The sequence below is a fragment of the Choloepus didactylus genome, chromosome 27, assembly GCF_015220235.1.
Source record: "Choloepus didactylus isolate mChoDid1 chromosome 27, mChoDid1.pri, whole genome shotgun sequence".
Lineage (NCBI taxonomy): Eukaryota > Metazoa > Chordata > Mammalia > Pilosa > Megalonychidae > Choloepus > Choloepus didactylus.
In genome coordinates this window covers 13,900,625-13,927,013 of record NC_051333.1, presented here as the reverse complement: position 1 = coordinate 13,927,013, position 26,389 = coordinate 13,900,625, and the positions used below count along the sequence as shown (strand labels likewise).

The 26,389-nt window shown below is 47.4% G+C and overlaps 1 protein-coding gene across 6 annotated transcripts; it reads left to right on the top strand.

Annotated features, from left to right (window-relative positions):
• The first annotated feature begins 4,057 nt into the window (after window positions 1–4,057).
• On the top strand, window positions 4,058–25,901 carry LOC119521471 (carcinoembryonic antigen-related cell adhesion molecule 1-like). 6 transcript variants are annotated; one of them, XM_037819796.1, is made up of 10 exons: window positions 4,061–4,308; window positions 5,054–5,413; window positions 16,346–16,624; window positions 17,034–17,288; window positions 18,721–18,999; window positions 20,477–20,603; window positions 21,289–21,341; window positions 21,983–22,014; window positions 23,825–23,909; window positions 24,046–25,901. In XM_037819796.1, exons 1-9 carry the CDS (start codon window positions 4,245–4,247, stop codon window positions 23,903–23,905), a joined length of 1,530 nt encoding a protein of 509 aa, XP_037675724.1. In that variant the 5' UTR covers window positions 4,061–4,244; the 3' UTR covers window positions 23,906–23,909; window positions 24,046–25,901. The 6 variants fall into 6 exon arrangements, 4 of the variants coding, with proteins under 4 accessions (XP_037675722.1, XP_037675725.1, XP_037675724.1 ...); XM_037819797.1 differs by having other exon boundaries at window positions 4,060–4,308; window positions 23,825–25,901; XM_037819795.1 differs by lacking the exon at window positions 23,825–23,909 and having other exon boundaries at window positions 23,964–25,901.
• The last annotated feature ends 488 nt before the right edge of the window (window positions 25,902–26,389 follow it).

The following is a 26,389-nucleotide window of genomic DNA, read 5'->3' as shown; positions in this document are numbered from 1 at the left end:
GTTTTGTTTGAAAAATTTTTTTAATTCTTTGATAAAGTTAAAAAAAAAAAGAAAAGAAAAGGAAGGAAGCACTGATGCATGCTAGCTCATGGCTGATCCTTGGAAACATCATGCAAGTGAAAGAAGCCACACACGAGAGACCACATATTTTATTATTTTCTATGAAATGTCCAGAATGCACAAAACCATAGGGACACAAAACAGATTAGTGGTTGCCAGAAGGGATAAAGGGAAGTGAGTACTTAATGGGTACGGGGGTGCTTTTCTGGAGTGATGAAAAAATTTAGAAACTAGAGAGAGGTAGTGGTTGCACAGCATCAGCAACACAATGAATACCAGGTTTCTGCATTTAGAATGGTTAAGTGGATGTTATGTGAATTCCACCTCAAAACAAATATGAGGAAAAGATCCTCTGAGGGCAGAGGATGGAGAATGCTCCAGCAGGACATGAGAGGCAGGGGGAGGCTCCACCTCAGCACCAATCCCAAGACACACCTTTTTGTGGTTCAGACATTACCTGAACCGCCCATTATTCAGTCTGGTGGTGGGGCTAGTACTAGGACTGTAGACACTCAGTGTCAGGACATAGAACCTTCCAAGGCCTCCACACCACATTCTGACCACTATGAACCTTCCAATAAGACTTCACTAGGCTCAGGGATAACTCAAGAGAAACAACCACAGGGAGACACTCACAGCAGGAGCAGCCAGTGGATGAGGTGGAGCTGGGTCCTGCAGTTCACAGGGGCCTCCTCCAGCTCCAGGAGTGAGACTGTCACCTGTGAACTGGACACCCCTGAAAGAGAACTCCCTCCTGGGGCCTCCCTCCCTCCCAGGGCCTCCTTTCTGGTGGCAAATCAGGGCTGCTCATTTTCAAAGAGGCCAAGAGAGGAAGCACCATGGACAGCGCCAATTTGGCCTCTCCCTGCTTCCCTACAGGGATTCAGGAGCTCAGAAAATGGAAGAGGCTAGTGAAGCCCAGCAGATTGTGGTGGGGCAGCGAGGGCAGGAGCTGCTGCCTGGGACAGAGATGGGGGTCATGGCAGACAGGCGAGGCCGTCAGAAGAGGCCCAGGGTCAAGGGGGTGCAAGAGGGACACCAAGAAATGGGGAAGAGGAAGGGAGGCGAGGAGGAAATCCAGGCCCTGTGGGCATCCAGCCTGGCTTGTGAAGCCATCTCAGCGCCAGGGGACACCAAAACAGACAGAGGGCGCCAAACAACCCTGATCCCCTGGGGACTTAGCACTTGGGGACTCGGCCATGGCACAGGTGGCCTATGAGCCCCAGGAGCTGATGAACAGAAGGGAAGGAACTCCCACCTTAGCCGGCTCAGGGACATAGAGAGGTGAGAGTTGCTGCCTGTCCCAGAATCGGGATCTCTGTTCGGGGCCCGAGCCCTGGTAATGAGGAGTGAAGTTTGCTTCTCCATTTTACCCACTGCTCCCCTAACACAGACCTGACCCTCCTGTCACGCCTGGTCCCGCTTCTCCCTCCTCACAGACTCACCCGCCCAGCACTCAGGCCACAGACATCACGGTCACCAAGGAGATACACAGTAAACATACGAGGGATGAAAACACACTGACCTAAGTTCCTAAAAATCTGAGTTGGGGTCATCTCACTGGGGAGGAGGGGAGGCGAGAGACCTTGAAGCGACAGAGAGCGGCACTCACGGATGACGGGGCGTTAACATCGCATGTGGCCCCTGGGACTGATGTCTGCGGATTGAGGTTCAAGGAAACACGCAGGAGTGCGCGGCAGGTGACTCTTCTGCTGCGCTGCCCTCTCTGCCCAGCAGGGGGCGGCCAAGCTCCCCGCACCCGGAGCCTCCCGGGAGGAGGCCGCCCTCCCTCAGCGTCGCCCACCGCCCCGCAGGGTCTGACCCTCACCAGCGTCCCCGCAGCCCACGGTCGCCCTCGCTCTCCAGCTGCACCCACACTGGACCCTGCCAGCTCCTGCGCCCAGCCAGGCTTCTGTCCACCCGGAGGCCGTTCCCTCTGCAGCCTCCTCCCTCCTCACCCACCATCCTTCCCCGACAGCGGTTGCTCAGGCTTGGGCCTGGGCTAAAAGGTCCCTCTTCTATTATGCTACAAGTACACGAGGTGCTTTCCCTACAGTGAGAATTCAGAAAGTGATTCTTTCCCTGAAACTGACACCCTTTCCCCACCTCTAACTTGTGCTCACTTCACATCTCCAGGATGTCCTTCCTCTCCTCACAAAGAAGCCTGACCCAACACAAAATACAGAATAAGTCCGGGTGTGTCTGCCCAGCCCGGTGGACCCTGGTCTGTGGAGACACCTCAGTGGTCCCCAAGATCATCCCACCAGCCCCAGGAGTCCTGGGGATGCGGGAACTTCATGTGCAGGCCACGTACAGGATCACACAGGATCTGCCTTGTGTTCATCCCAGAGGGGCCGAGGGACCCCATGGGGCCTCCCCTCCCCTTCTAGAAAGAGGAACCCTGGGAACTGCTGAGTCTCCAGAAGGAGCTGCTCTGGTTCCTGGACCCTGTGGGGATGACTAGAGTAGATGACAGAGGAGGACACAGGTGGCTTTGATGCCATGCCCCAGTGTGTGATGGAGGGAAACATGGACCCTCAGGGGAACAGCCTCCAGGCCAGTGCCTGCCCACAGGCCTCCAGAGACCCCCACAAGACCCTTCTTTTAGACCTAGGGGAAAGACAGCTCCTCCTGGGGCAGCACCTTCCCGCAGTCAGTGGTCCTCCTGACACTGGACCCAGGTCCCCTGACAACACACAACCTCTCCCAGGCTCACCCTGCACTGGATGGTATCGGGGCAGCCTGGGGACCCCACAGGGAACATGAGCCAGGCTGACCCTAATGCCTGGAGGTCAGAGCCTGTCAGTGCACAGGGGTCAGGATGGGGTCACACCGTTTGGAGCTGGTCAGCACCCCTGCAGCAGCACAGGACACTCATTGAAGGTCACCTCATGGCCTCCTGGGGTCGCCAACAACACATAGAAAATGCAGGAAATTATTCCCCTGAGGCATGAACCTGACTTCGAGTAAGGAGGTGAGATGGAGCCTGATTTCCATTCCATGCTCACACAGATGCTACAAGGAGCCTCCTAGGAGTCTGCTCTGTCCCGCTGGCTCCTTCCTGAGGCCTCTGGAGCCCTGTGTGCTGGGTCCCTGGGCAGCCCCTCTCCCTGCTGGGACTCGCCATGGAAAAAAGCAGGGTGGCCATGGGAGTCAGCCCGGCAGAGGACGGAGGCATCCCCAGAGAGGACATGGAGAGGCTCTCAGCCATGGCTCAGCCAAACAGATATGGAGTAGGGAGTCTCAGGGTCACCTTCCCTGAAGACATGGGGCCCACAGCCCCCGCCTCCCACCCACACATGGAAATAACCCCCTAGTGCCAACAGACACAAGGCCACAAAAGAACAGAGGTTCAATGCAGTTGCGGGTGGGTGTCCTCTCAAGCCTGGGACCCCCACAACCCTGCTTCTCAAAGCGTGCTCCACACGCCAGTTTGATCTGCTTTACCTCAGAGTCTGTTAGACGCTGAGGCTCAGATGCACCCCACACCCGTGGGCAGGATGTGCGTTTTGACAGGATCTTCAGACCATCCGGTGCACAGCGGGGTAGGAGCCCCAACCCCCACCCACAGATCCCTGGTCCTCAGCCCAGCTGGGCATCCACGGTCCCTGTGCAGCTGCTGAAGCCACATTTCAGGTGTCCCCTGGGCATCCCACCACCTGTTATCAAGTTCCACAGAGAATCAGATGCGCAGTCGGGGTGAAAACCCTGTGGGGACAGTTCTGATAGAGCCCCCGGGGCCCCTACTCAGAAGGTGAAAGCCTGATGGGGATGAGAGGGGGCGGCAGGGGACGGCAGACTGTGCGCCCTGAGCCGGGACGTCGAAAAGGCGGGGACACTGAGGGCGAGTGAGTGTGCGTGTGTGGGTGCGTGTTGAAGGGGGAGAATCATGGGGGAAGAGGGCAGAGTCTCTGGTAGTTCCCAGAGGAAGGAAAAGTGCACAAAAGGGAAAGAGAAAGAAAGGGAGACAGGTAGACAGGGCTGGAAGGGGAGAGGAGGAGACAGTTGTCAGAGCAGAGACCCCGCCCCTACCCACGTGACCGCGCAAAGCTGTCCCGCGGAGGGCGGGGGGACCGCACCTCAGGGCTGCGGGAGGAAGAGTCCAGAGCCCGCAGCTCTGTGTCTGCGAGTGTCTGGAGCTGGACGGCTTCTCCAGGGAGGCACAGAGCAGGCAGCAGAGACCCATGGAGCCCCCGTCAGGCCCTCCCCGCAGAGGACAGGACCCCCGGCTCGGGCCCCTGCTCACAGGTGAGAGGCAGCGGCCCCTGGCTGTGGGCGTGGGGGAGGCCGATAGGGGCGCAGAAACTGCCTGGGTCTGCCGGGAGGACAAAGTCTGAGAGGGGAAAGAGGGACAGAGAAAGGAGGGGGGTCTCAGCAACAGCAAAATCTCATGAGTGCAATTGATAAGAGAGAGGAAAACCTCAATTGCTGTATTTCCCAAATTAGTCATGGCTGAGCCATAAGTTTTGAAGACTAATAATAATTTACATCAAAGTGACACTGCAGAAAAAAATAACCAGAGCACCAACCATTACCTTTATCCAGGAACCTCGAAATTACCTGTATATTTACTGCCACATAAACCCCAAGACATGGAGGGTCCTGGGAACATGCAATAGCTCACTCACATTACAGCGTGTTTTAGGCTCTGAGGCTACAAGGAACACGACAAGCCCCTGCCCTCATGGAGCTCATGCTCTGTGGGGGATGAAGTTGGACAAGCAAAAGTATGGAGAATGTGATGTCAGGTGTTGACGGCACCACGGAGGAGACAGAGCAGGGAAGGGTGAGAGAAGGGAAGACAGAGGCCAGGAGGGGAGACGGCCAGGGAAGGCCCCTCCCAGGACAACCCCTGCTGTGAACAGGTGTCTGATGGATGAAGAGAACTGCTCAGTCTCTAGGGACCCATCCTCCATCCCAGGACATGTGTATTGCATACATGTGTATTGTGTACAAAATAAGTATTGATATATTTTTCTCTCTTTGCTCCTAGTCTCAGTCTTGATCATCTGGAGCCGACCCATCACAGCCCAACTCAGGATTGAATCGGTGCCGTTCAATGCTGCTGAAGGGAACGATGTTCTTCTGCTTGCCCACAATCAGTCAGAGAATACTTACGGCTATAGCTGGTTCAAGGGAGAAAAGGTGGACGAAGACCATCAAATTCTAGCATATGTAATAGACAGTCAACAAACAACCCCAGGGTCTGCCCACAGCGGTCGAGAGAGAATATACCCCAATGGATCCCTGCTGCTCCAGAACGTCACCCAGGGGGACTCAGGAGCCTACACCCTACAAGTATCAAAGAGAAACCTTCAGATTGAGCTATCCACTGGATGGTTCCACGTGTACCGTGAGTGACCCTTCTGTGACCTCTGGGTGTAGAGGGGTGGAGTTAATTCTATTTCAGGCAGAGATGATACCCTGGGCCCACAACCACTCTGCATTCCATCCTTACTTTGCGATTTGGGCATTCAGTGCAGGAGACACATGGGAGACAAACTTCACATGAACTTCATATGATCAGAATTCCCTCCCTGAAACAGGACTCTGCAGACATTTGCTGTAGATGAAAGGATGAGCCTGCTGGGGAGTCACTCAACACGGGGAGCTCGGTCTCAGCCTCTCCCCATGAATGTGGCCCTGAGAGACCCTGTAGGACTCATTAGGGCCCTAGCTGGGGGTTCCCTGGAATCCTCACGGATGAGCTCAACCTCGGGAAGTCCCTACCCCAGGTCCCTGTCCAGGACTCCTGACTCCAGGTGACCCTGGGGAGCCTGTGGCCAGGGTTGGGTTTGGCCTATGACAGGGCTGACTGGGAGCAATGGTTTCCCAGCTGCCTGGGTCCCGTGGCCACTTGGAGCTGGTCACCAACCAGGGCTCAGCCCCAAGAGCTACAGCAAGGCCCCAACAGAGCTCAGTCCTTCCCCTGACACACAGAGGTGTGGACACAGACAGACCATGGCCCCAGGCTGTTAGCTGACTGCCTGGGAAACTTAGGAGATGCCTCACAAGGGTCAGCAATCCCAGGGGGAAGAACAGAGGAGACAAGATGCTCTAGGCAGCCCCTTGTCCACCAGGGATCAGCACAGGGAGCCCTTCATGGAGACAGATTATGACAGATGCCATTTATTTGGCAGCTCCTGCAAACCAAGCTTTGGATTAGGTGATTGTGAGGATTTTAAAGTTAACTCACAGATAGCATGGGAAGCCACATACCATTTGCCATTTTTCCTAATTTATTGAGGGGAAACAGGCACAGGGAGTGAAGTCACTGAATCAGGATCACACAGGTCATGACAGGCAGATCAGAGTCACCTCATGGTCTGTCTGCAGCCACAGCCCTGACCTTCCCTCCCCATGAGGCCTAATTAGGCCTCTGTGGACCCAGAGAGCAGCCTTTGGTTCAGATCCTTTCTTTATAAACATCCCAAACTTAGAAAGAGCAAATGGAGAAATAATAAGTGTTAAGTCTAGGACTAATTACCTGGGTCAACATCAGAGTCTGTGCCAGGAATGTCCAGGCCCCACCTGGCAGCCGGTCCACATGCCCCCTACATGGACTTGAAACAGTGTATTTGTTTGATTGCTGATGTGTTGGAGTCGCTCCTACTGACTGATAACGGACAGGACTGGCTTTCGTATTCCCCACTATACACCCTACAAATAGCTCAGGGCCCAACAGGAACAAATTCTGCATTGCTCTTTTTTTTTTTTTTTTTTAATCTTCATTTTATTGAGATATATTCACATACCACGCAGTCATACAAAACAAATCGTACTTTCGATTGTTTACAGTACCATTACATAGTGGTACATTCATCACCCAAATCAATCCCTGACACCTTCATTAGCACACACACAAAAATAACAAGAATAATAATTAGAGTGAAAAAGAGCAATTGAAGTAAAAAAGAACACTGGGTACCTTTGTCTGTTTGTTTCCTTCCCCTATTTTTCTACTCATCCATCCATAAACTAGACAAAGTGGAGTGTGGTCCTTATGGCTTTCCCAATCCCATTGTCACCCCTCATAAGCTACATTTTTATACAACTGTCTTCGAGATTCATGGGTTCTGGGTTGTAGTTTGATAGTTTCAGGTATCCACCACCAGCTACCCCAATTCTTTAGAACCTAAAAAGGGTTGTCTAAAGTGTGCGTAAGAGTGCCCACCAGAGTGACCTCTCGGCTCCTTTTGGATTCTCTCTGCCACTGAAGCTTATTTCATTTCCTTTCACATCCCCCTTTTGGTCAAGAAGATGTTCTCCGTCCCACGATGCCAGGTCTACATTCCTCCCCGGGAGTCATATTCCACGTTGCCAGGGAGATTCACTCCCCTGGGTGTCTGATCCCACGTAGGGGGGAGGGCAGTGATTTCACCTTTCAAGTTGGCTTAGCCAGAGAGACAGGGCCACATCTGAGCAACAAAGAGGCATTCGGGAGGAGGCTCTTAGGCACAACCATAGGGAGGCCTAGCCTCTCCTTTGCAGCAACCGTCTTCCCAAGGGTAAAACCTGTGGTAGAGGGCTCAACCCATCAAACCACCAGTCCCCTATGTCTGTGGTCATGTTAGCAACCATCGAGGTGGGGTAGGCCAATACCCCTGCATTCTCCACAGGCTCCTCAAGGGGGCACTGCATCTTTTTTTTTTCCTTGTTTTTTTTTTTTTTCTTTTTTTTTAACTGTCCCTTCTTTTTTAAATCAACTGTATGAAAAAAAAGTTAGAAAGAAAACAGACATACAATAAAAGAACATTTCAAAGAGACCATAACAAGGGAGTAAGAAAAAGACAACTAACCTAAGATAACTGCTTAACTTCCAACATGTTCCTACTTTACCCCAAGAAAGTTACCTAATATAGCAACATTTCTGTGAACTTGTTCCTACTATATCCATCAGAAATTAACAGACGATAGTCATTCCTGGGCATCCCCAGAACGTTAAATAGCTTATCTGTTCTTCTTGGATTATTGTTCCCCCTTCCTTAATTGCTCTCTATTGCTAGTTCCCCTACATTCTACATTATAAGCCATTTGTTTTACATTTTTCAAAGTTCACATTAGTGGTAGCATATAATATTTCTCTTTTTGTGCCTGGCTTATTTCGCTTAGCATTATGTCTTCAAGGTTCATCCATGTTGTCATATGTTTCACGAGATCGTTCCTTCTTACTGCCGCGTAGTATTCCATCGTGTGTATATACCACATTTTATTTATCCACTCATCTGTTGAAGGACATTTGGGTTGTTTCCATCTTTTGGCAATTGTGAATAATGCTGCTATGAACATTGGCGTGCAGATATCTGTTTGTGTCACTGCTTTCCGATCTTCCGGGTATATACCGAGAAGTGCAATTGCTGGATCGAATGGTAACTCTATATCTAGTTTTCTAAGAAACTGCCAGACTGACTTCCAGAGTGGCTGAACCATTATACAGTCCCACCAACAGTGAATAAGAGTTCCAATTTCTCCACATCCCCTCCAGCATTTGTAGTTTCCTGTTTGTTTAATGGCAGCCATTCTAACCGGTGTTAGATGGTATCTCATTGTGGTCTTAATTTGCATCTCTCTAATAGCTAGTGAAGCTGAACATTTTTTCATGTGTTTCTTGGCCATTTGTATTTCCTCTTCAGAGAACTGTCTTTTCATATCTTTTGCCCATTTTATAATTGGGCCGACTGTACTATTGTCATTGAGTTGTAGGATTTCTTTATATATGCAAGATATCAGTCTTTTGTCAGATACATGGTTTCCAAAAATTTTTTCCCATTGAGTTGGCTGCCTCTTTACCTTTTTGAGAAATTCCTTTGAGGTGCAGAAACTTCTAAGCTTGAGGAGTTCCCATTTATCTATTTTCTCTTTTGTTGCTTGTGCTTTGGGTGTAAAGTCTAGGAAGTGGCCGCCTAATACAAGGTCTTGAAGATGTTTTCCTACATTATCTTCTAGGAGTTTTATGGGTACTTTCTTTTATATTGAGATCTTTGGTCCATTTTGAGTTAATTTTTGTGTAGGGGGTGAGGTAGGGGTCCTCTTTCATTCTTTTGGATATGGATATCCAACTCTCCCAGCCCCATTTGTTGAAAAGACCATTATGACTCAGTTCAGTGACTTTGGGGGCCTTATCAAAGATCAGTCGGCCATAGATCTGAGGGTCTATCTCTGAATTCTCAATTCGATTCCATTGATCTATATGTCTATCTTTGTGCCAGTACCATGCTGTTTTGGCAACTGTGGCTTTATAATAAGCTTCAAAGTCAGGGAGTGTAAGTCCTCCCACTTCGTTTTTCCTTTTTAGAGTGTCTTTAGCAATTCGAGGCATCTTCCCTTTCCAAATAAATTTGATAACTAGCTTTTCCAAGTCTGCAAAGTAGGTTGTTGGAATTTTGATTGGGATTGCATTGAATCTGTAGATGAGTTTGGGTAGAATTGACATCTTAATGACATTTAGTCTTCCTATCCATGAACATGGAATATTTTTCCATCTTTTAAGGTCCCCTTCTATTTCTTTTAGTAGAGTTATGTAGTTTTCTTTGTATAGGTCTTTTACATCTTTGGTTAAGTTGATTCCTAGGTACTTGATTTTTTTAGTTGCTATTGAAAATGGTATCTTTTTCTTGAGTGTCTCTTCAGTTTGTTCACTTCTAGCATATAGAAACATTACTGACTTATGTGCATTAACCTTGTATCCCGCTACTTTGCTAAATTTGTTTATTAGCTCTAGTAGCTGTATCGTTGATTTCTCAGGGTTTTCTAGATATAAGATCATATCATCTGCAAACAATGACAGTTTTACTTCTTCTTTTCCAATTTGGATGCCTTTTATTTCTTTGTCTTGCCGGATTGCCCTGGCTAGCACTTCCAGCACAATGTTGAATAACAGTGGTGACAGCGGGCATCCTTGTCTTGTTCCTGATCTTAGAGGGAAGGCTTTCAATCTCTCACCATTGAGTACTATGCTGGCTGTGGGTTTTTCATATATGCTCTTTATCATGTTGAGGAAGTTTCCTTCAATTCCTACCTTTTGAAGTGTTTTTATCAAAAATGGATGTTGGATTTTGTCAAATGCTTTTTCAGCATCTATTGAGATGATCAATTGATTTTTCCCTTTTGACTTGTTAATGTGTTGTAATACATTGATTGATTTTCTTATGTTGAACCATCCTTGCATGCCTGGAATAAACCCCACTTGGTCATGGTGTATGATTTTTTTAATGTGTCTTTGGATTCGATTTGCAAGTATTTTGTTGAGGATTTTTGCATCTATATTCATTAGGGAGAATGGCCGGTAGTTTTCCTTTTTTGTAGCATCTTTGCCTGGTTTTGGTATTAGATTGATGTTAGCTTCATAAAATGAGTTAGGTAGTGTTCCATTTTCTTCAATGTTTTGAAAGAGTTTGAGTAAGATTGGTGTCAGTTCTTTCTGGAAAGTTTGGTAGAATTCCCCTGTGAAGCCATCTGGCCCTGGGCATTTATTTGTGGGAAGATTTTTGATGACTGATTGGATCTCTTTTCTTGTGATGGGTTGGTTGAGGTCTTCTATTTCTTCTCTGGTCAGTCTAGGTTGTTCATATGTTTCCAGGAAATTGTCCATTTCCTCTACATTATCCAGTTTGTTGCCATACAGTTGTTCATAGTATCCTCTTATAATTTTTTTAATTTCTTCAGGATCTGCAGTTATGTCACCTTTTTCATTCATTATTTTGTTTCTATGGGTCTTCTCTCTTTTTGATTTTGTCAGTCTAGCTAGGGGCTTGTCAATCTTGTTGATCTTCTCAAAGAACCAACTTTTGGTGATATTTATCCTCTCTATTGTTTTTTTGTTCTCTATGTCATTTATTTCTGCTTTAATCCTTGTTATTTCTTTCCTTGTACTTGGTTTAGGATTGGTTTGCTGTTCATTTTCTAGCTTCTTCAGTTGATCCATTAGTTCTTTGATTTTGGCTCTTTCTTCCTTTTTAATATATGCGTTTAGTGCTATAAATTTCCCCCTTAGCACTGCTTTTGCTGCATCCCATAGGTTTTGGTATGTTGTGTTCTCATTTTCATTCGTCTCTATATATTTAGCAATTTCTCTTGCTATTTCTTCTTTAGCCCACTGATTGTTTAGGAGTGTGTTGTTTAACCTCCAGGTATTTGTGAATTTTCTAAGTCTCTGATGGTTATTGACTTCTAATTGTATTCCATTGTGGTCAGAGAATGTGCTTTGAATAATTTCAATCTTTTTAAATTTATTGAGGCTTGTTTTATGTCCCAGCATATGATCTATTCTGGAGAAAGTTCCATGAGCACTAGAAAAGTATGTGTATCCTGGTGATTTGGGATGTAATGTCCTGTATATGTCTGTTAAATCCAATTCATTTATCAGATTGTTTAGGTTTTCAATTTCCTTATTGGTCTTCTGTCTGGTTGATCTATCTGTAGGAGAGAGTGATGTGTTGAAGTCTCCCACAATTATTGTGGAAACATCAATTGCTTCCTTTAGTTTTGCCAGTGTTTCTCTCATGTATTTTGTGGCACCTTGATTGGGTGCATAGACATTTATGATTGTTATTTCTTCTTGCTGAATTGCCCCTTTTATTAGTATGTAGTGGCCTTCTTTGTCTCTCAAAACATCCCTGCATTTGAAGTCTATTTTATCTGAGATTAATATTGCTACACCTGCTTTATTTTGGCTGTAGCTTGCATGAAATATTTTTTCCCATCCTTTCACTTTCAATTTCTTTGTGTCCCTGTGTCTAAGATGAGTCTCTTGTATGCAACATATTGATGGTTCATTTTTTTTGATCCCTTCTGCGAATCTATATCTTTTAATTGGGGAGTTTAATCCATTTACATTCAACGTTATAACCGTGAAGGCATTTCTTGAATCGGCCATCTTATCCTTTGGTTTATGTTTGCCATATTTTTCCCTCTCTCTATTAATATCCTTTATTGTACCCATACCGAATCTCTTTAGTACTGAACCTTTCTCCAAGTCTCTCTGTCCTGTCTTTGTTTCTCTGTCTGTAGGGCTCCCTTTAGTATCTCCAGTAGGGCAGGTCTCTTGTTAGCAAATTCTCTCAGCATTTGTTTGTGAAAAATTTAAGCTCTCCCTCAAATTTGAAGGAGAGCTTTGCTGGATAAAGTATTCTTGGCTGGAAATTTTTCTCATTCAGAATTTTAAATATACCGTGCCAGTGCCTTCTCGCCTCCATGGTGGCTGCTGAGTAGTCACTACTTAGTCTTATGCTGTTTCCTTTGTATGTGGTGAATTGCTTTTCTCTTGCTGCTTTCAGAACTTGCTCCTTCTCTTCTGTGTTTGACAGTGTGATCAGTATATGTCTCGGAGTGGGTTTATTTGGATTTATTCTATTTGGGGTTCGCTGAGCATTTATGATTTGTGTATTTATGTTGTTTAGAAGATTTGGGAAGTTTTCCCCAACAATTTCTTTGAATACTCTTCCTAGACCTTTACCCTTTTCTTCCCCTTCTGGGACACCAATGAGTCTTATATTTGGACGTTTCATATTATCTATCATATCCCTGAGGTCCATTTTGATTTTTTCAATTTTTTTCCCCATTCTTTCTTTTATGCTTTCATTTTCCCTTCTGTCATCTTCGAGGTCACTGATTCGTTGTTCAACTTCCTCTAGTCTTGTACTATGAGTGTCCAGAATCTTTTTAATTTGGTCAACAGTTTCTTTAATTTCCATAAGATCATCCATTTTTTTATTTAGTCTTGCAATGTCTTCTTTATGCTCTTCTAGGGTCTTCTTGATTTCCTTTGTCTCCCGTACTATGGTCTCACTGTTCATCTTTAGTTCTTTGAGTAGCTGCTCTAGGTGCTGTGTCTCTTCTGATCTTTTGATTTGGGTGCTTGGGCTTGGGTTATCCATATCGTCTGGTTTTTTCATATGCTTTATAATTTTCTGTTGTTTTTGGCCTCGTGGCATTTGCTGAACTTGATAGGGTTCTTTTAGGATTTGTAGACCAATTGAAGTCCTTATCTCTAATTTATCAGATCTACACCTTCATGGAGTACACTTTCTCTAATTAACCAGCAGGTGGCGTCCACGAGCCACCTGTTCTCCACAAGCCAGTTCTCCCCTGCTTAGCCTTTTTGGTGAGTGGGGGAGTGAGTCTTGTGGGGTCCAATTGGTGTACCAAGCTTGCGTGTGTAGTTGGTGTTGCCTGCCCTGTATATGGGGCGTGTTTCTGGGCAGTCGGGGGGGGGGGGTGGCTCTAACAATAAAATCTCCCTGGTGATCCTAGAGTTTTAAAGCTGCTGCATAGTCTAATCCTTCAGTTCAGTCCTGCCACAGTTTGTCTCTGCCACTGACCCACAAGTCCTTGGTATTGGCGTATGGCTCCTGAGACTTGCAAGTGGGCCCCTCTTCCAGGCCGTGCACCCCGGGTCCTCTGTTGAGGGATGACTGTGCTATGTCACAGGTGAGTGCCGTCCCCCCAGGGCAGTTCTGGGCTGCTGGGCTGTGTAGGGAGGTTCCCAGTCTGCTGAAATGATGGCTGAATGGGGCTTTGTTAATTCACACTGCTCTACCTTCCCAACTCTGGGACAATCAGCTGAGGTTGCAGGGAAGGCTAATGTCCACGCCCAGTTTTGTGGTGTGTGCCTGTTATTTGAAGCACTTCCGTCACACTGGGTTGTTTGGGGCAGCTCTGGGCTATGGGGCTGGCGATGGGCAGGAGTGTTTCCTGTCCACCAGGATGATGGCTGTGAGCGGACACCCCCCTTTTCTTGGGAGGTTGTGGTGTTTAGTGAATTTTCTCAGCCACTGGATTATTGCGTTTTGTCTCAGAGCTCTCCTAGTCCTGCTCTTGACTTGACCTGCCCAAATTGCAAGTCTTTGAAGCTTTCTGTATTGGGCTTCTTAGAGTAATTGTTTTAGAAAAAGAAAAAACGATTTAAAAAAAAAAAAAAAGGGCCCTCCTCAGAGATCTAATGGGTTATTGAAATGCTAATAGAGAAAGCAACCAGGGCCATTAAGGAAAGGTCCACAGGGCAGAGAGATCAGCTTTTCTTCGGGATTTGCATATGCGCCTCAGGGCCTGAGCTCAGGCCTGAGCTCTGCCCTTCCCCTTTCTATGTTCACCAGAACTCCAAAAATCCTCCGCTTTTATTTTGGAGTTTTTCGTGTTGTTTTTTTTCTATGCCTGTCTCCTCTCTGCTGGGCTGGCTGCTCTCAGATTCTCTGGTGTCTGGTCTCAGTCTATCTATGGTTGGAGTTTGGATCAGCAGAATGAGTTTCCGATAAGGGCTGCCACTGCAGTTCTCCCTTCTCCTTCCCGGAGCTGACAGCCCCTCCTCCCACGGGACTGAGCCTGGCAGGGAGGGGTGCGGGTCCCCTGGCCGCAAAAACTTACAGATTTCGCTGATCTCAGCAGTTCCACGTTTTCATGAGTGTTGTATGAAGTATGCCCAAAGTCAGATTGCTCTGTGGTGTCCAGTCCACGCAGTTCCTGGCTTTCTACCTACTTTCCTGGAGGAGTAACTAAAACATACAGCTCACCAGTCTGCCATCTTGCCCCGCCCCCTGCATTGCTCTTTGATGAAGGAAGGAAGGAATGGTAAATGAATGAATGATCCAGTTTCTTCAGAGCTGGAGCCTAGATGCAGATTCCTAGGAAGTTCTGGCCACCCTGGTGCCCTGTCCCTCAGGGCTGAGACCCATGGGCCACCCCTCTGACCCTCTGCTCCTTACGCTGCCCCAGGGCTGAGTCCAGGATGACCCAGGGCTGCTTGGCCAGGTGGGCTGTTCAGGGCGGTGCTGGTCCCGTTTCTGGGGCTGTGTCAGGCCCTTTGTCCTTGGGGTCTTTAAGGTCACTTGTAACCCACACTGCTCACTGCCATGGACGTCTGTGCCTCTCTCTGCTCCTTGCCTCCCCCTTCATTCCAGCTGGGCCTGCTGTTGCTCTGCACAGCTTCCTCCTCCTCCTAAGCCTTCCCAGGTTCTCCTGCCGATGGCTGACCATCCGTTCTCTTTCCACTACCGCCTATGGCCAGGCCCACCCTTCCAGTGAGGCTCATCATGAGCCAATTGGCTCAAGTCACCAGGAGCAGGAGCGTCCACTGTGTCCCCGTCGAGGGCCTTTCCCTTTAGTGAAACCAGCAAGTGGAACAGGCCGTGTGACGTGAACAGGTGACTCCTCTGTCTACTCTCTACACTGATTCACCAGAGAGTCGGGCAGAGGGGACAGGTCTGCCATCCCCAAAGCACAGAGGCCCACCTGACCCACTTTCCCTGGGACTAACAACCCTGTCCTGGAGTGAGACTCTCAGCCCTCCCCAGTGGTCCTGAGACCCTTCCCCATGGAGGAGTGGGGCAGACCAGGCACTATCTGATGTCTCACTGCCCATTCACACACAGGTATGCTCCTCCACAAATTTGTAACACAGAGCTGCCCAACACAAATGGTTTATGAGAGCCATATCTCAGTAAGTTTTGCTCCCTCACTTTCCACCAGTCACCCCTTCTGCATTTGAGAACATTCACATAATTTCAGGAAAAGATAAACACGATCCTCCCTGGACCTCAGCACGAGGAGAAAGACTTTAAAGACCAAGGGCAGAGAACAGGAATGTGCTGTCAAAGCCAGCCAGCTCCTGTTGGCTCCCCTCATTCTTTTCTAGATCATTCTTCGGACTCTGCCCTGTATGGGATCACAGCCTCGTCAGTCACCATTGAACACCTTGGAAGAAGTGCACCCACTCATGGTCCCTCGGCTTGACCACTAAACTGCACACTGGGTTTGCTCTGGGTCTCCTGTGGCTTATATCTGCTCCCAACATGCAGTCCCCAGGCAAACTGTCCAGGGTCCTCAGGGTTGAGGACTTTGACAGGTCCCACATTGCCCATATCTGACACCCTTGACAAGTGAGGCCTCCAAGACACACCAGGCAGGGCACGTAGATGTGCAGCTGGGAGGGACCTCAGCAGGCGCTCACTCAGGTGAGGAGGCAGAGGGGGTCAGGCCCCATCTGGTCACTGCAGAGCCCAGGAGACGTGCCCGGGGGCCCTGACTCCCATCCTGCATCTTTCCTGACCAAACCCTGCTCCTTGAATAGCACTAGAGGGAGTCTGTGTATTGTCCCGGATATATGTAAGGTGGGCCTTACATTCTCTGAGCACCCAGGTTGCCAAGTACTTATCTGGTAACACAAAGACCTGCTTTAAACTTTTAGAGACTCAGGGTGAGGTGAGGCGAGAGTTACCAATGCTGATTGAAAGATGCCTTTGGAAGGATCCAGTATAACAAAGAGGTAACCTTCTCTCTGTTATCTGCACAGCGGAGTTACCCGTACCCTTCATCACGAGCAACAACTCTGACCCCATGGAGGACCAGGACTCTGTGGCATTCACATGTGAACCTGAGACCCAGAACACAACCTACCGCTGGTTGATAAACAATCAGAGCCTCCCAGTCAGTGCCAGGCTGGAGCTGTCCCTGGACAACAGAACTCTCACGATCCACAATGTCACAAGGAATGACCTGGGATTTTATGAGTGTGGGACCCAGAATCCAGTGAGTGCCCGTCGTAGTGACCCAGTCATGCTGAATGTTCTCTGTGAGTAACTTCTGTTCCTACGTGGCTGCCCAAATCCGTGCTGCCAGGGTCCAGGCCACTCTGTTCCCTGTCAGGGCAAAGCACACAGACCCTTTCTCAACCCCGGGCCCCCAGCCGGCCATGCCTTCCTTCTAGCACATCGGGGCAGGCCCAGCCCTGCAGCCAAGATGAGAGGGGAGGGTCTGCTCCTGTCTTGAGACTCTTGGGGTCAACCACCTGTGGTGGGAGGACCAGGTCAATGATTTCAATCAGACTTAGTGGCCACAGTGGGGGCTTATGGTGAGTGGACTGTGTAAAGATTGGGGTGGTGTGGGACATGGGTCAGAGGGACACTGAGGCTCTTACACTGACCAGGAGCTTCCCCATCACCTCATGACGTCACTATGTGGATTCATTCTCTTTGCTCCAGATGGCCCAGACGCCCCCACCATTTCCCCCCCTGGCTCCTATTACACTCCAGGGGCAAATCTCAGCCTCTCCTGCCTCGCGGCCTCTAACCCGCCCGCTGAGTATTCCTGGCTTATCAACGGGAGGCCCCAGCAATCCACACAAGAGCTCTTTATCCCCAATGTATCTGTGAATGACAGTGGATCCTACACCTGCCATGTCCATAACAATGTCACTGGTCTCAACAGGACCACCGTCAGGACGATCACAGTCTCTGGTAAGTGGCTCCCTGGACCAGCAGCCCTGAGCTCTGGGGGTCTGTGGTTTTCCAGAAAGATCCTGAAGAAGTGCTCTCCCAGCCTGTGCCCAACACAGGAAATCCCAAATTCTCCCTGCCCTGGCTTCTCTTATTTCTCAGTGCAGATCTTGGTTCCATCTGGAATGTGGGGAGGGGGTTCTCTCAACTCAGAGACCCCCATGTTATGGGAAGGTCTTCAAGAGGGGAAGGGAAAAGCATCCTCAAGGTCAGGATGCTTTCTTCTATCACTGACACATCCCTTTCTGTCGTCTTTTTTTTGTTTTTTCCCTAACTCCACATGCCACAGGGACATTCAAGGCTTTGAAACAAGCTCACATGCTTGTTCCCTAAGTGAGGGGATGAAGAAGCTCGCTGAGGTGATGAGGACAGGGCTCTGCCTCACTGCTCTGCCCCCAGCCCTCCGGTGCCCTGACTCTGTCTGACACAATCTGTGGTCGGCCCGGGAGGCTGGAGAAGGACACGTGTGGCTTTGTCCTGGAGTCTGCTCACTAGTGCCGTTGGTCACCACCCGAGCCTTCCTCGGGTCAGGCTGCAGAGACGTGGGAAAGAGTGAGCTCCGGGGCAGACCCATCTGAGCCGTGTCCTGTCTCTGAAGTCACAGCTGTGTAATGCTGTGGACACTGGCCACATGTGGTCTACAAAAGTAGAACATGGATCGTGATGTACTGGACACACAGTGGATGCACCTATGACAGCCCTTGTGGGAGGATGGGGCAGTGCCCAAATGATACAGTTTATAGACCCAGCAAAGAGTTCCAGCCTTTCATTGACATGGCAACCCCTTCTCTCTGGAGGCTTCCGTCATTGTGATATTCAATCCACAGCCAGACTGTCCTCTTCAGATCGAGAAACCCACAGGTGGAGCCTATCCAGGCCCTAAAAGGTAGTGAAGGCTGAACCAGGACGTCCTCATTCCCTAATGAATTATTTCACAACAGGAAGTGCCTTCGTTGCATGTGTAAAGCTTCCCTGGCCCCAGAGATGGGCAGGACTGACAAGATGCCTTCCCACAACGTACACAGAAATAGTTGAGGACAGGGGCCTGGTCTTTTTAATTCCCAGAAGACCCTAGGAATGGGTCACGTGAACATCCATGAAAGATAAGTTTCACCTGACGATGAGGTTGGTGACCATGTGGCTGAAAAGAGGATCCCCCTGCAATGTTGGGGTGATCTGTCAGGGAAGCTGCATCTCTTTCCTAGTATCAGGAGTGGCAGCCCTGCCTCCAGAGATCACCTGAGCAGAGACATACGACCGTCTGCAAGGTCAGAGCTGTCCTCTGGTCACCTCACAGAGCTCCCTGGGGACCTGGACGCGGCTGAGGTCTCTGAGGAGGAGAGAGGCCACAAGCCATTCCCTCTCCATCAGTCCTGTCTTCTCTTTTCCACAGAGTCCGTGACAAAGCCCACCATCCTAGCCAGCAACACCACAGTCACAGAACACAAGGACTCCGTGGTGCTGACCTGCCTCTCACACCACTCTGGAGTCTCCACCCGGTGGATCTTCAATGGGCAGAGCCTGCGGCTCACAGAGAGGATGGAGCTGTCGCAGGGGAACAGCACCCTCAGAATAGACCCCGTCAAGAAGGCGGATGAAGGGAATTATCAGTGTGAGGTCTCCAATGGGTTCCATTCCAGTGAAAGTGACCCCCTCCGGCTGATTGTGCAGAGTGAGTGACTCCTCATTTCCTCCTCCATTTTCTCTGGGTGGAATCTCTATCAATGGTGTGCAAAATGGATAGAAGTCACAGGTGGCCGAATTTCAGTAAAGAATGGCAAAGTGGTTAGGAGCTCAGGCTCTGAATCACATATACTTAGTTTCATATCCTGGGTCTGACAGTTACTGTGTGGCCTTGCACAGATTCTTAACTTCCCTGAACCTCAGATTCCTCGACTGAAAATTGCAATAATAGTACCTATTTTATGGGATTGTTACAAAGTTTCAATGTAAGAATCAATTAAACCTTTAGCAAAATGCCACACACATAGAAAATGTTGCATAAATGTTAGCTGCTATTACTACTACTATTATTATTAGTCTTGAAGTCAGGTAGAGCTGGAGTCAAATCCCATATCTGCCTCTTGCTAGCTATATGACTTTGGGTAATTTTTTCACCACTCTAATCCTCCATTTTTTCATCTGTAAAATGGGAATAGTGTGTACTTGACAGGGTTATTGTAAGGATCAGAAGAGATATATATAAAGTATTTAGCACAGGGTCTGGCTCATAGTAAGACCCAATATACAAATGTTAGCATTTGCATTTATAATCAACCTTCAGTTGACTGGTGAGGGCTAAGCCCCGACTGGTTGAAGCAGATATAGTAAAAGAAGAAACAAATTCAAAATATATTATAATGGGGGAAAAAAGGAGAGGCCTTACATGAGCAACTCACTGGGACATGGTTACTGACTAAATATGGGAGAGGGAAAAAAGGACTTAAGCACAAAGTTTCAAGCCTGGTATATCAGTTTTTACCACTGAGAAGCAGCCAAGATGGAATAAGACATGGAAGATACATTTGAAAAATCAACAGAGAGGGAAAATGAGGCAGGAGTGGGAGGAGCCTAGGAGTATGGTCAGACCATGAGGCAGGTCTGATCCCTGTGAAGGAGAAAGGGAAGGAAGTTTTAGCTTGCAGTGCAGTCTTAAGAGAATTTCCGCAAGGCTGATGGGGAGTCCTGGAGCCAAAGTCGGCCCTAAGAGGAACACCATGTCTCGCAGAAATGGCCCTGCTTTGGTACCCCTGCTGGGAGCCCGTGGGAAGTGTGGCTTCTGTGCAGAGGTGGTGGTGGTTCGGAGTGCTCTGGCCTGGCCCTGCAGTCAGCTCAGTGCCTGCCGTCCGAGATCTGAGAGGCACACATTCATGGTTGCCACACCTGGGAAACAGAAAAAGACGCAACCAGGAGAACATGGGAGGTTCTAATAACAAAGAAAAATAGCAATCAGTCTTTCTCACATTTCCAAACCGTGAAAAATATCTGAGTGCAGGAAGGTCAGGAAAGAATTGAGGCAAGACTGCTCATCAACCCAGGAACACAATGAGAGACAACCATTATAATGACAGTGTGCTCATCCCCTCCTGGGGCACCCCCATCATACAGTAATTTCACCTGCACCATCTTTTCTTTTCTTTCCCTGACAGATGATTCAGCACAAGGAAGTTCTGGCCTCTCAGCCGGGGCCATTGCTGGCATCGTGGTTGGAGTCCTGGCTGGGGTGGCTCTGATTGCAGCCCTGGGGTATTTTCTGTACAGCAGAAAGACTGGAGGGTACGGAGGCCTTTCCTGTAGTTCAGCTTTCTCAAGGCCAAATGCCATGCTTAGGAGAGGGAAAGCATCTTCTCCATCTCAGCCTCTGGGTCTGGATCTCCTTCCTAAACTCCTGCTTCTCAGCACTAATTCCTGCAGGTCTCTTCTCCCCTGGTCTTCATGCTCTCTGTACCCCACTGACTCTTGGACTTGGTTATTCCCATCCCCATCTGTATTTAGAGGGGACAGACCCAGTTATGTTCCTCTGTCCTCCAGTAAGGAAACCAAGGTTCAAGAGGGAAAAATGAGGAAATAAAACAAGCATCAGGAGAAAACGAGTCGCATGCTCTGTTGCCCACAACAGCAGGATGAGGGTGGGATAGACAGGAAGAGAATCTAAGAGAAAGCAGAAACGACCAACAGCCTTCTTGGGCAATAAGTAGAGAGAGAGAGAAAAGTAGCAGCACCTACCCTGGAAAACAAAAGGGTAGAAGTAGGTTCAAAAGCAGTTGATAAAAGAGTAAACACTAGCAGGGATAGTGGTTAAATGGAAGAAACAAGGTTCTAAGAAGGAGAGGCAGTTCCAACCACAGTATGAATGAACACTGAGAAGCCCAAAGAATTATCTGCTGAGTGTCCTTCCTAACTCAGGAAGCAAAGATCCTATGTTTGGGAATAGCAGTCACAGTGTCTCATATTTATTTAGGACAAACGACCAGCGTGATCTTACAGAGCACAAACCCTCAGCATCCAACCACAGTAAGTAAAGCTACTCACACAGTGGGAGCTGGTATGTTCTACCACATGCCCTGCCCTACCACTAGTGACCCGGATTTTTACAGAGAGGCTCTCCATTTCCCAGCCTTCAATTGGCATAGGTTCTCACACCCTTCCTAGCCACCAAAAATTCCCACCATACAGCCCCAGGAGAGATGCTCACTCTGCCTAGACCTGGCAGGCCTGAGTAAGATGGACGTGTTTCCAGGGGCCACTTCGTCATCCTCACCCCTCCCCTGCTGCTCTGCGGATGTGGGCATTTCCTTTGGTGAGACTTTCCCTGTCTTGTGGGTGTTCTGGGTGCTGTGGTTCTCAGTCCCCTTCCTTGCCACTGGATTCTGTTGCTGAGAAACTCATTTGGGCAAAAAGCAAGGCCCTGTGAACTGGTAGGAGTCTTCGGAAGTGGATGGAGACCTCCTGCCTCTCCTCTGGTACTAATGCTTTTAGGCCTGGGCCACAGAGTTGGAGGGAAGCGGGGTTCCTTAACTGGTCATGACCCATTGCACCCCCACCTGCCACCTCCTTCAACCCGGGATCACAACAGTCTAGGAACACTACTATTCTAAGGTTGTGAGTCAGCTTTGCGTTTTCATGGGTTTGGAACTCTTCTTTTGCTTCTCCAGGTCAGGACCACTCTGACAAGTCGCCTAACACGGTAAGCACAGTCAGTTTCACTGGCTCATTTTCTCATGGAAATATTTCGGTGTAGAATGGATTATTCTTGAAGACCAAATGTGAGATCAAGTTTGGGTCAAAATTCCTCAGTGCAGTAAGGAGAGGCTAGGCCTCCCTATATTTGTGCCTAAGAGTCTCCTCCTGAATGCCTCTTTGTTGCTCAGATGTGGCCCTCTCTCTCTGGCTAAGCCAACTTGAAAGGTGAAATCACTGCCCTCCCCCCTACGTGGGATCAGACACCCAGGGGAGTGAATCTCCCTGGCAACGTGGAATATGACTCCCGGGGAGGAATGTAGACCCGGCATCGTGGGACGGAGAACATCTTCTTGACCAAAAGGGGGATGTGAAAGGAAATGAAATAAGCTTCAGTGGCAGAGAGATTCCAAAACGAGCCAAGAGATCACTCTGGTGGGCACTCTTACGCACACTTTAGACAACCCTTTTTAGGTTCTAAAGAATTGGGGTAGCTGGTGGGGGATACCTGAAACTATCAAACTACAACCCAGAACCCATGAATCTCGAAGACAGTTGTATCAAAATGTAGCTTATGAGGGGTGACAATGGGATTGGGAAAGCCATAAGGACCAAACTCCACTTTGTCTAGTTTATGGATGGATGTGTAGAAAAGTAGGGGAAGGAAACAAACAGACAAAGGTACCCAGTGTTCTTTTTTACTTCAATTGCTCTTTTTCACTCTAATTATTATTCTTGTTATTTTTGTGTGTGTGCTAATGAAGGTGTCAGGGATTGATTTAGGTGATGAATGTACAACTATGTAATGGTACTGTAAACAATCGAAAGTACGATTTGTTTTGTATGACTGCGTGGTATGTGAATATATCTCAATAAAATGATGATTAAAAAAAAATGTAAAATAAAAAAAAAATTTAATTTCCTCTAGGGAGTTAAAAAAAAAAAAAGGAATGGGAATAAGGATGGCATTTCTGTATGTTCAGCCAGCAGAATAAACATCATATTGATAAGGCATAAAAAAAAAAAAAAAAAAAAAATTCCTCAGTGCAGCAACAAAGAAATATTGGTTAATTGCTCCCATGAGTTCATCTTATTGGAAGAATGCAGATTTTGGAATTATCCCCACCCTGTGTTTGGATCCTGGCTATGACTCTCAGCAGCAGCTCTGTGACCCTGGGCAAAAAAACATAACCTCTTTGATCTCAGCTGTGTCATCTGTAAAATGGGCATTTTGACTCTCTCAAAGAGAAGATGAAGGGATTAAATGAGATGACATATGTAAAGCACCCAGCACAAGGAAGGCACCAAATAATTCTACTTTCAGTCTGACCCTGCTCTTACTATAAAAAGGATAATTCACATTTTAATGGTTCCGAGGTTCCACTTCCTTTACTTTGTAATTTTACAGAAATTTTCACATTTTAACCTTTTAATATACACATACCTACTGAACAGTGCTTAAATCACAAGTATACTCTCACAGTATATGAACTTTCATAAACTGAACACAACTGTATGAGCAGCACCCAAATCAAGAAATATTCAACCCCCAGAAAAAAACTCTTCCCATCACTTCCCTGCAGAGAGAAACCACTATCCTGCCTTCCAATGCTCTAGATTAGTTTTACTAGTTTTTGCTCTTACATAAATGAAAAACACAGTATATTCTTATGTATCTCTGGCTTCTTTCATTCAACATCATGTTTTGTGAGAATCATCCATATTGTTATACGCTTGTCATTTGTTTGTTCTCATTGCTGTGTCACATTTCTTTGTACAAATATCACAGTTTATCTCTCCTAATGACCATTCAACAGGATTTTATCAAGAAGAGACTTCGGATAACAAAAGCCTCCCTCCAAAGCTACAAGTTTCAAATTGGTCACAGCACCAGGTGACAAGGTGAGCATACAACCCGTGACACTGATTTAATTGACCGTTCCTCGTGCTTTTCAGATAGCTGAAGTTGCATATTCTTCTGTGAACTTCAATGTCCAGCAACTGAAGAAACTAACTTCAGCCTCCCCATCCCCAACAGATACAGGAACGGTATACTCAGAAGTTAAAATGAAGTGATGCAACCTGACCTGCTTGCTGCACTGTGGATGTATTTATTCCTAGCCTCTCTTCCCCATCACTAATGGAGAGCCCTTTATACTCAGGGGAAAAGGGAAGAAGCCCCCACTTCACTCCTTAATGCAGCACCTCCAGGCTGCCCGATCACAGCCCCTCCCCCTCTTCCCCCTTCTGTGTCAATACATGAAAAAGTAGATCCGGGAATCTGTAGGAAATCCAACCTTCCTTGTCATTGAAATTTGGCAAAGCAGCCTTTGGGAGTTGCCAGAACCTCCCCGCCCCTCCCCCTTACCTGACCTGGACTTTTTTTTAAGCTTACACATTCCTGCCCACCCCAATCCTGTTCTATCCGAGTCTAACTTCAATTTGCCGTAATCTGGAAGGAAGGTTATGTCCTTATTCAATGATGAATATGTGTCAGGAAAAAAGAGAAAGAAAAAGTAAATGCAGTAATGGCTTCTCCTATCTCTCCAAAGTCTGATGTAAACCCAGCATACACAGGAAAATCAAATATATAACCAATACTGAATTGGGAAATTCTACCCCATTGTCTACTGTCAGCATTGTCCACCTTGCTGCTTAGTTAAGACCACCTAAGCCCTTTGGCTAGCCAGGGTCCAAAGAGCCCACTAGAAGCAGCTAGGAAAACGATTTGCCAAGGTCCACAGGTGATTTCTAATGCAAAAGTGCATGTGTATTTTAATATCTTTATAGACTTTATTCAAGGAAACACCACAGAGGGTGGGGTTACAGCTTTAGGAAGGAGTCAGTTTCTAACAGGGACAATTTGCTAGGGACTTAAGAAAGGAATCAGAGAACTACCCTTCAGAGAGTAACTGAAATTGTTAAAGAATACCAAGTTTGGTGTATTGGATCCCCCCCATACACCCTTTCCTCTGAGACATTCTGCCATTTTAATTTTTGTAACTGCTTATTACTTATGTGAAAAGGGTTATTTTTCCTTAGCTTAGCTATATAATCCAATCTGCCTTGGGTGAAAGAAGACATCAAAACCCTTTTGGTCCCCTTGGCCAGGAGCTCCTCAAGGATTTTTTGTCAGGGGCTCCAAATAGACAATAGGAAGAAGAGGCTGTCCTCATTTGTGGCTAGAAATGGATCTAACTCACTTTCTAGGCATCTCAGACCAATCTTCAGCTGCCCTTCTATTCCATGTTTCTGCCTGTGCACCCCACCTTCCGTTTTCTGTCTACCCCACTCACTGTCTCAGGAAACCCTGGCCTCTGCCAAGGTGTGTTTAGTCCATGAGAAGGAGGAGCCCACTGAACAGACCACTGTCACTCATGCTGGTGGCATTGTTTACAGCCGAGAAAGTTGCACTGGTGCTGATGCCCTTGGGCAGTAAGTGCTGGGAGAAGGCTTTAGAGCTTGAGGGGAGGGTTACGGCTGGACCCTAGGATTCTTGAATAGCCTCTGAAATACGTATTTTCTCCCACATGGTCTATGAATCCCAACGTGATTTAGAATAAAATGGAAGGAAGGTAGAAGGAGAGGCAAATGTACTTCTCATCCAGTATCCTACACAGAGGGTATTTCTTCCGGGCTAAGAGAAAGGTTGTATTTGACATGAGTACTTGATCTCATGCAGTGCCTAAGAGGCCTCCTCGAAGAGGGTTAGTTGGGCGTTCTCTGTACTCAGGTATCTCTTTCAGGATTTTCTAACCCTGACACAGACTGTGTACTGCTCCTCAATCATACTATGCTGTGTTATTTAATTTTGCCTGGCTAAGGCCACTTCTGAATTATTTGTAAAACTGATTTGCCCTATATTTATAATAAAAATTATATTTCAGACATGAACATGCTGCCACATGGTTGATACTACTTTAGACGATGTCTTCTTTACAGGCAGAAGAGGGAGGGTAGAAATTGCTCAATGGGGAATCACAAGAAGCCTATTTCTAAGAATTTGATCTAGTGATCAGAGAATGGCTAAATCTATTTGCATACCTGCTAATAAAATGAAGAGATCTGGGAGCAACCGGCCACAGCTCCAACCTTTCTCTGTGAGAAATGATTCCATGGGTAGAAGATCTCTGGGGTAGACAAGAGGCTCCAGGAAATCAGATGCAGCAATATAGCTCTGGCTCACAAAGGTCTCCACAAGTTCTGTCATATGAAAATCTTTCTAGCATTCTCAATCTCTTCCTTGTTCCCAGCTCCTTTTATTCTGCCTTCTCAGAGAGTCAGAGCTCTTCTAATCTGTGTAACCATTTATTAATTGCACTAAATATTTATCTATTATCTCATTCCCTTCACTTCCAAGCTATTGGAATATATGTGCTACA